General features: G+C 33.4%; 1 protein-coding gene across 1 annotated transcript; it reads right to left on the minus strand.

Moving 5' to 3' along the window:
• Positions 1–920: 920 nt before the first annotated feature.
• Positions 921–9,446, minus strand: LOC103463494 (receptor-type tyrosine-protein phosphatase C-like). The gene is made up of 13 exons (XM_081606173.1): positions 9,313–9,446; positions 9,124–9,150; positions 6,029–6,301; positions 5,700–5,933; positions 5,488–5,601; positions 5,140–5,268; positions 4,877–5,020; positions 4,343–4,522; positions 3,347–3,549; positions 3,172–3,244; positions 2,976–3,084; positions 2,838–2,872; positions 921–2,673 (listed from the first exon to the last, which is right to left on the minus strand). Exons 1-13 carry the CDS (start codon positions 9,326–9,328, stop codon positions 2,630–2,632), a joined length of 1,581 nt encoding a protein of 526 aa, XP_081462299.1. The 5' UTR covers positions 9,329–9,446; the 3' UTR covers positions 921–2,629.
• Positions 9,447–10,637: the final 1,191 nt, after the last annotated feature.

The following is a 10,637-nucleotide window of genomic DNA, read 5'->3' on the forward strand; positions in this document are numbered from 1 at the left end:
AGAATAATCCTAAAATGTCTTCATAGCTGGCTTTGTAATTGGTAAACATTTTAAATTGTTTTTTTATAATAACTAAAAATGGCATGAAGCTTTTTGTAAATGTCTTCATGAACTTGTTGTTTAAGTGTCGTTGAATATATTTATTTACTTTTGTTCAAAGCAAAGACTTTGGTCTGCAGCAGCAGGATAATAAAACCGTTCAGATCTCCTTCATCCTCTTTGCTGTGTGTAATAAATACATCTGACACAAGAGAGAACAGCTCTCACCTATAAATGAGGAAGTTTCTCATGCAAAAGCTCCTGATAGCTGAATACTGATATGCTGGGCTGTTTCTAACAGGAAATACTTTTTTAAAAACCTCAAGTAATCATTTCTGGTTGTTTGCTTGTTAATAACTTGACTGTAGTTTTAAGTAGATTCTCTTACTGACTGAAGAGATAAACTTAAAAATGATAAAATCTCTGAACACAAGTTCTGAAACTCAATCAAACCAAATGTTTCTTCAGAAATTGTTACAGCTAAACAGCACATAACTGAAGTGCAGTTAAAATTATACCAGGCACGTACTGGGGTAGACTTTGACTAAGCCATTCTAACCAAGGATTATGCTTGACTTTAAAATAAACAGGAAAAAGTAAATCATTTCAAATGTCAAACTAATTTGATCAAAATAATGATAAATTCTACTCAAAACATTGCACATAAATATACAATCTGATTAATGGGAAGGTCAAAAAATCAGCATTGATTTCATTTGAATTTGGTTTTAGGTCCACAGCTGACCTGTGAGAGAATCACATCCAACTTGCTCCTCTGTCCCCCAGCATGTCAGGCTGAGTGACCAGTCGGCCCAAACCATCGTCAGTATGCCAAATAAATCCAGGATGTATCCTGGTGTGACCCTGCAGGACAAGAGGGCTCTGCTCTGCCCAGGCTTCTCATTGAGAAAATTTGATCAATTGCATTGAGAAACCAGTTGACCAGATCCATAATTTGTAGATTCGGAGGATGTACAAAGAGAGGCTCCAAAAAAAGCAGCTCAAAAACAAAGCAAGCAGGACGAAGGTGGGGAGGAAATGAGATGATTTTTATCACCTGACTGCGACAATGAGAACCAACTCCACCCATACAGGTCACTTTAATTAGCAGAATAAATGTCTGCTATTAGAGGAACAAGGTTAAAGGCTTAGAGGCTGAAAGAACGCAGAACAAGGAACATTTATCATTTCAATATGGAAAGCCAACAATATCAAAAATATATTAAAAATGAAATCCAAGGGACCATGACGATGTGTGATGAGCGTCACAGTTTATATGTTGTACATGAATTTTACACTTTACATATGACCCGTTAACTAAGGGTCATATGTCGTTATAGGTTACTTATGTTATCTAACCTATAACAAAATTATTTCCCCAAATGTTATCAATTACATATAGAAAATAAGAACTTCGACTTTATTTTCCTTAATGAAAGTTTATTCACATGTCCACAAAGGTACAAATTTAACAGAAACATTATGCAGGACAAGAAACATTTTATTATATATAAAAACTACAAAAATAACATCTGGTTGCAGCAGATTTTCCAGTTTCTGACTTATTTTCTTCTAATATCCTGCTGTTTCAAGTCGCCTTCATTGAGCTCTTTGTCTCATTTGGCCCAACTCTGATCAATTCATCATTTTGGAACAAGGTCAATATGGACTTATCAGACATGTTGACCTTCTTTTGTTGTTCCACAGTAAAATCTTTCAACTCCATGGTAAAATAAAGCCTATTTTCAAATTAGAATGTGATGACTGCTTTTCTTTTTCATTCATTCTTCTAGATGACACCAACCAAGATCCATACAAAAACAAGCAATACAAATAAAAATGGATTGATGTTAAATAAGTAAAAACATCACATCTTGACACACATCTAATTCATGCTGTGCTTCCATTTGGATTCATTTGTGCAAGTCTTCATTTGAATAGAGCGATGCAACATTTAAAATTTTCTCATGCATTGTCTAATACAAAGATGTGAACATTATACTTTATGTAATATATTGCCTTTTGTGCAATGATAGAGTAATACATTTGGTTGCTTTGAGAGCCTGGTCTGCTCACTATCAAAGCAGAAATCTAAAAAAGAAGCAATTAAGATATGAAATGACTTTTGTAGGTTTTAGACATTAATTCGGTGGTTTTCTCAAAGCGGTTTTGTCAAAGTGCCCTGAAATGTCTCTCATGAACATATTTGTGAGTTCAGCTGTGGGTTTACAATTTTATGTCATGTTTAACTGGTCATTTATTTATCCATCCATATTTTGATCTCTGCTGTCCTTCCAGGTTTTAATAATGAAACATGAAGACAAGTTTTATATTTTCAGTAATCTACTTGGATTTTGATTTTGTAAAATCCAAGTGGTGACTTGCTTCATTTTTTTTGACTTGGAGAATATACAACATAAGAAAGAATTTGATAAAATACAAAGAACTGAAAAGTCCAGCAAATCATGTCTGAGGACAGTTACTGTACCAAGGTTGATCAACAGCTGCAATTTTAAAGATTTAAATTCTCAGACATAATAAAATAAAAACATTAAATGTTTTCTTGATCTGCATTTCCATCAGATCTTCATCAGTTGCGTTTGATGAGTTTGGGAAGTGGCATGTTAGTATAAACTGTAACGACAAACGGGGAAGAAACTGTATGAAAACCTTGTGAAGAATTTTTCTGTTTGACTTTGTGCTAATATAAAACTAAAACAGGCTATGAAATCCAGAAAATCTATATATTAAACATGCTGTTTATTATTTTCATGTGATTATACATGAAATTTACTCACTGACTGTTGAGAAGAGCTTCTGTTCTTCATCATCACTGTGGAGAAAATCAGTCAAGTCAGAAGATTAATTTCAGAAAACATGATGGAATTAACAATGAAAATCAACAAACAGAAATATGAAAGCTGAGTAGATTTTACTTCCTGGATTTTCTCATCGTCCTGATGAAGAACGCCACACAGAGGATGATGAAGATAATGGGGAAGAGCAAACTGCCAATGAGGGCTTTGCTGTTGACTGGGTGAGACACTTTAAACAGAGATCAATCAGGCTTTAATACTGAAGTCACAGAGAGCTGAGCTGAGTTTGGTTTTATTTATACTGATTGTTACTTACACGAACAATTCGTACATCTGGTGTAAACTCGTCTCTCAGGTGAGCTGATAAAATCTCCGTTGAATGTAAACATCTATAATAACAGAATGATTCTTTTTAGGATTCAAAACATCCAAATTAAGTTGAGCAATAAAACCAGAATTTCTTCATGAAGCAGATTCTTGTTGTTACAAACCTCCACTGTGTAGGATGTTAAGTAGTTCAGATCTTTGAATTCAAATTGACATGTTGTGTTATACTTTCTGCTGCCAGCATCACCTTGAAGTTGTGCAATGAATTTTTTATCTGGTCCATTAAAATCAATGTGATCTAATGAACATGTCAATTGGATCTTATTGTTCTCTGGAAATGTCACGACGTTTTGAGGTGGTTTTGGTGCTGAAAGACAAAGAGAGAAGATAAATATCAGGACAAACATGGAGAGGAAAATATTTTCTTTCTATAAGAGTCTTAGAAACAAACCAAGAACTAAAATGATTTAAAAAGAAAACGTGACCAGAATTATAATTGACCAAATCTTGAACACAAATTGAAAAATATCTGACTTACAGATGCAGATAGACATATGTTAATATTTTTATCTGCAATACAAAATGAAAAAAAAGTTTAAGAGTACTCAACGTCTAGTGTAATTGCTACATTATTTTCTGCTGTTTATCAACCACATGTGATGTATAAACATGGATTTCTTTATTAAGCTTCAACACAAAGTCAGAGAGTCACCAGTTTTGTGCTAAAGCTGGTGACTCTCCAGGATTAGACATAAAAAAGATGAATTTCTGGGCTTAAACTAACTTGTTATTATTTCTCTCTCTGCATCACTTTAATATGATGGAACAAGTTGAGATGCATTTTGTGTTTTGAAAACAAAATAACTTATTTGCATGAATGGAAAACCAGATGAAAGAATGATTTTCAAAATCATAGGAATTCAATTGGATTTCAATCAAATTATCATTGTTTAAAAGATCGATTATGTGTCCTTGAATCTAAAAACTAAATTTCTGACTTAAATTGTTAAAGAAGAGTTGAATTTCCTAACAGATAACATTTATATACACTTAGCCAAATTAAACATAAAAACACACAAATTCATATCAAATAAATTCAAAGCAGAAAGTGTTTGTAGATCATATTATTAATTAAAAAACATATTTTCTTGGTTACTTACTTCCAGACTTAGTTCTCCCTGTAACTGTTGTTTCCCTGAAAGGACGTTGTCCAGTATAGATGTGATGGACGTTACAGCTGTAATCCCTGAATGGTTTAATTCCTCTGGTGAAGACACACGTTCTTCCTTCATGTCGATTAATCCTTTTTTCTTCAATTATATCATATCCTCTTCCATAACCTGTTTTGTTATTGGTTTGACAACAGCAGCTTGTTATAAAATATATTTATACTCATTAAAATGATTAATATGTTGAAACAGAGTTTGGTCTGTTTTTCATGTTAAACATTAAATAAAGAAACATTTTTATTAAAATCATCTTCAGGTCACTGATAGTTTAGAGTCACAGCTTCACTGATCACATCTGGTTATTTTACACATTTTTATCTCCTCTTGTGTAAAAGACATGAAGCTGATAAATTAATGAATTTACAATTAATCAGTTTATTTTAATTGGTTGTGATAATCTAAATTTATTAAATGTTATTTAATGTAAATATAATATGGAGGAATAAATCTCTTCATTTCTCTTACCTCGCTCATCTTGCTGACAGCTGCAGTGATAATAGAGATCATCCAGTTCATTAAGAACATCTCGACATTTATCACTCATCGTTTCCCAGTTCAGCTCAATGGAAGTATTGGTTGAACTGGTCTGCAGGTTGTTTACTGTAAAATCTGTTGCAATAAAAAGCAAAAATGATGAATAATGTCCTGATGATGTTTTTCTCTCCATGTTGTGTTAGTATAATAACTTTGTTCTTATTTCCAGTGAGATGCAGTAAATACCAACTCACCACAGTAAATGTTGAACTTTACAGGTTTAGTCGCTTTATTAATGGAGACGTTGTTCATCTTGATGTCACCAGTACAGCTGTAGTCTGTAAACGGCTTCATGTCAGACGGGTCAACAGTGATGTTCATTCCTGAAGAGACACAAACATTTAGTCATTTCTGCAGAATCCGCTGTTTTTATATTAACACTGATCAGCTGTTTGCTTTATTCTTTACATTTTGACACAATTTACAAAGAGAAAGTGTTGAAACATTTTGGAAAACATCTATCAGGTATTGTTAAGGTAGAATCTGTAGTTTTCTCCTCTCAATATTTTTAAAGGTTTTTCACAGCTGTAGTTTTTACTCACCTGAACATTTATACTCAACACTGAGATCTTTACAGCTTGACGGTAACTCTGGTTTTATCTCTGCAGGAAGTTTAGTAGGTCCAGTTTGGTTTATGTCATTTGGATCAATAAAATCTGAAGAACAAAAAAACAAATAACAATTTATGTAACTAATATCACATCCACAGACTTGATAGTCATATTAATTATCATCAATATGTTTCTGTTCATACCGGTAGTAAAGACTTCAGACACAGTAAAGGTGACATTTGAGCAACTTTTTGGAGGAAACTCCAAAACTAAATCTGAACACATGTCGTCATAAGCATGTTTGAAACGATACGATCCATTGTTGAAGTCTTTAATTGAAACCTTGTTGTTTTCAGATAGTGAAGAGCTGATGTCCCAACCACTTTGGTAACAGAAATATCCAGGAGAGCAGGGAATATGATTAATGTCTTGTTTAGCTGGAACACAGAAACAATATGTGTCTCACTTCTACACAGAATCTCATTTCACACAATAATAAACATAAAGACAAAATATGAAATATTTTACTCACTCATTCCAGTTGTTGTTGTTGTTGTTTTATTTTCAGTTTTGTTACAAGATATTTCTGTACCGTTGGAGCCACTAAATGTGACATTTAGCTCATATTCGGTGCACGGCTTCAGACGGTTGATGTCATAATTTAAGTTTTTACTGGTGGAGGAAAAATTTTCTTTCCTTTCAAATGGACCTTCATTCTCAGCAACGTATATGGTGTAGTAACCAGGAGTAGAATCTGTCATCTTTATCTTTAGACCAAACTGGATCTTCTCAACACTGTAGGAACCTGCAAAGCAACAGATTTACATCTGAGCTCAAATTAAACCAAACTTCAAGTTTTTATCTCCAATTGTTAGAATGAAATTAAAACTCAAAAGCAGTTATTTTGTTATTAGACAATCTCAGAAAAAAGAGCACCTTTAATAAATAATTGTTCATAACTTTAAATCTGATACTCACACTTTGGATGTGTGTTGAGTTTAGCTGCAAGAGGGAAACATGAAAAAAGTTAAAAACTTAAACACATTCTCAAACCGTCTTGCCAACATGTGGCTCTTTGGCTCTATGTAATATTACACAATTACATATTGCCTTGATTTTTTTTGTTGTTGTTCTTTTGTTCTGCATCCCATGAGAAAACACTGACCCCCCTGGTAAGTTTGGTCTAGAACCGCCGCTGTCCCTGAATCTGCTGGTTGTATATGAAGACATTGTAGGAAGACTGAGCAGCTTTAAAGGTTTGGGCAACATGAAGCAAAGCTGGTGGCTTTCAGGAATTAAACATTTATATTTAATGAATAAATACATATTTAATTAATTAAAATTGTATTTTGGCTAAATATGAATCACTACTTACATTGGTCATCTTGACCTGAAAATATAAAAAGAAAATTATTTAGAGCAACAGTTTCACATTTTTACTTTAAACAAAACTAAACTTTTTTATTGTTTTTTATTATTATTATTATTATTATTATTATTATTATTATTATTATTATTATTATTATTATTATTATTATTATTATTTTTATTTTTATTATTATTATTATTATTATTACCAAAGTAATCTTGACATGCTCAAAAAGGAGCAGGAAGAAGTAAGGAACTTATGAACTCCTACCCCATAAACTCATAACGTATTTTCAGATGGACCTTCATTAATAAATCAAATAAAAAAATAAACATAGGTTAATTAATTTTCCATTTTATCTGGGTTTAGATATGTCTAAATATATGCATTCACACATCCATACCTACACACACTCATGTGCGTTAGCCTCAAATTACATATGCAATTATGATAACTCTCACTCATATTTCTATATGTTGTGAAAATTACCTCCTTGTATTTCCTTTTAAATTGTATTAAATTATGACTTTGTTTTAACTCCTCATTGAACTTGTTCCATAACTTTAAACCATTAACACAAAATTCATGGTGTGAGATAAAAACTTAATAACTTTTGATCTCAAACTGTTAGAATAAAATGTAAATGTGACCTTCATACTCACTTTGGAAGTGTGTTAGGTTCAACTGTTGGAAATCATTACAGAAGCATTAAAAAAATTAAAAACTGAAAAAAAATATTTTAAGAATTTTAAACTGAAAGTATTTTGGTCTCTGCTGCTTGATCCTCAGTAAAGCTGAAGTTCAACATTTAAAGTCTAGTCAATGATAAAACTTTACTTAAATTTTATAAACAATAATATTTCAAACTTTGATCAAAGCACTTTTAGAGATGGATTAATATTTAATCCACACAAGAAAACCCAGAAAAAAGAGCATCTGATGCTCACATTCAGCTGATAGAAAACAAGAGCAAGACATTTAGCAAGTTGAAATTTGAAACAAAAAGTATTCTGGTCTTACTTTTTTATACATGCATTAGTAAAAGTCTAGTCCATGTGAATTTTAAAAAATGCTGCTAAAATATGTATAATATTTAATTCATGAACAAAATATGTTTTTGTTTCCAGTGAAAGTATTGTAGCTATCAGCTGTAGTGATTCTACACAAAAGTATTTCTGAACTGCGATATTAATTTGGCTCAGTTATGTAAACTTTTTTGTACGAGCAAAGTTGTGTCCAAGTCTGATGAAATTATTATTTTTAAAACCTCACAGAAAATATAGAAAAAATGTATTAAAGAGAACTGACAATAATACAAATTATTAAATTTTTAAATATTAATAATATTCTAAATACAGACGTTTTAAAACTTTTATTTTACATTCCCTAACATTGCAACTTTCTTTAATTTTATTACCTCACTAGAATTTGTGTTGTTTATTCATGCAACCCGCATTTTTTTGCCTGAATCATTTATAAATGTGGTCATTTTGTTACAGTTAAATATGACTTACCCAGGACCAGAGCATTTACAGCCCATATCAGCAAGATAACTCCACTCAGACCTGCCATATCCAGGAGCATCAACTGTCTTAGTAACACAACTAATGCAAAATGCTTTAATCCATCAGCACCGGGGAGCCGGTCTGAGCTGCAGAATCAAACGTTTAGCTTTTGTGTTGCAAAGCATAGAGCAGGAAAAGTAGAAAACCACACACCTAGACCACACAGCTCTAAAAATTGTCCTAATAAATCTTAGTTTGTTCTGGGCTTGCAGATATTTGTGAATTTTTGCATTGTTGTATTTTTGCTTCGTAGTTAAGAAAAATAAATAAAACCAGGTGAATTACTTTATTATACAAATGTTATTGGATCAAACAGAGCAACTGTCAGTTATTAGGACTGTTAATTTCTATTTATGTGTAAAAACATGTCTTGACTGTGTGAATTGACTTGCTGTGCAGTGCTGTGGTTAGCCGACAAACAGTGCAGACATGTCAGAAATGCATTCAGGATTCACCAAACAACAGAGAACGTAGAGGTAGAGGTCTGTGGTGAGAGAAGAGCACAAAGATGCTGCAGCATATTCTAGATAAAGGAGATCATTTAGAGGAAATCTGCTGTTTGTTTTACAAGCTACATGTAAAACAATGTATAAATATACATTATATACATATACAATGTACAGTATATACTATATACAATATACAATACAATATACTATATACAATATACATAACCTCAAATCTGATACTCACACTTTGGATCTGTGTTGGGTTCAGCTGCTACATGAAAAAAGTTAAAAACAAACACATTCTCAAACCGTCTTAAATTTAAAGTTACCTGATTTCTGTTGACTGAATCCTGGCAGACCTACAGTCTGTAATCTAAAGTCTAATTCTTAAAAAACTTGTTAAAGTCCCAAAGTAAGTATTTAATGTTCCAACCTGTGGTGGCAGCCATGGTTGTGTTTGGCTGAGTGGTTGGAGGTGAGGTGGTTGTCTGATTGGATGACTGGTTGGTGGTTGAAGTATCATTTGAGATGCTTGCAGGTGAGGTGGTTGCCTGATAGGATGACTGTTTGGTGGTTGGAATATCATTTGGGGTGAATGGATATGAGGTACTGCCTGCAGGTTTGAGAGAATGCGGAGGTCACCATCAGGCTGAAGAAGTCCACTGCCAAGTTACCTTCTAAGATTTTATTATTTTATTATTCAAAAAGTAACACAACTTTCTTAAAAGTTGTGTTACTTTACTGGTTACCAGTTGTTTTGGTTGAAGAGCTTGGAGGATTTGAGGTGGTGGATAGAGAGTTGGGTGTAAGATTGTTAGTGGTGGGAGGTTTGGAGGGTTAGGGTTAGGTTGCAACAGTTGGTGCAATAAGTGTAGAAGAACCTGCGCCAGTGGGTGGAGGTAAGGTGGCTAAAATATAAAAAATTAACATCAATAACAGTTCTTCTTAAAGAATTTAATATTTAGCTGAAAGAACAGATCCTCTCCATCCTCTATGTTTTACAAGACATTTGCTGAAAGATATTAAAAGTAGATAAAATGTGAAAAAAGTTGATTTATCTAGTTGAGTATTTATAATCTATCCAGGGTTTCCCCCAGTGTATTATAGGCCTGGCGGACCGCCATGCTCTACTAGCACCACCGCCAGGCTAAGCCTTTCTGGTTTATGTTTTTAGGAAAATAATAATTTAAAAAAGAAAAAAATTGCTCTTTTTATTAAAAGCCGGATTGCAAGCGTCTCAGTTGCTCTTGAGCGCTTCACTGGCAGAGCAGATTTATTCCTAAAAGATATGTTTATAGAAGATAGGTTTATAGTTTATGCATTTAAAGTCGGACCAATCACACTGCTGGCCTCTGCGCGTTGCCTCGTGCGCTGCAGTAGCTGGATTAAGTTAACCTCAGCTCGGATCCCTTTCACTCAAACTGAACACAGGCTACCCATACACTTTATGGATATTTACATCCACCCCCTTCGAGGAATTATGATTTTTTCCAGAGTTTTTGCTTAAGGTAGGACTTTAAACACCACTCTGGTTAGCTCTGGTTGCACTGCTCTACGCGAACTGCATAACTTGTAGTCGCGCTTTCAGAGGTGCGTTGAGCGAGTGGTGAGAATGATTTATATTTGTGAACAAAGAATTTTGTGTGGTTCTTTAATTTCAACACGCTGCCCAGCCCTCTGTCTTTCCTGTAAAGTTCATCTATGTGTTCCCGGTCGGCCGGAGAGTTAGTGGTTAACAAACCACTAACTTGATCATGC

The sequence above is a fragment of the Poecilia reticulata genome, chromosome 4, assembly GCF_904066995.2.
Source record: "Poecilia reticulata chromosome 4, P_reticulata-male-v2, whole genome shotgun sequence".
NCBI lineage: Eukaryota > Metazoa > Chordata > Actinopteri > Cyprinodontiformes > Poeciliidae > Poecilia > Poecilia reticulata.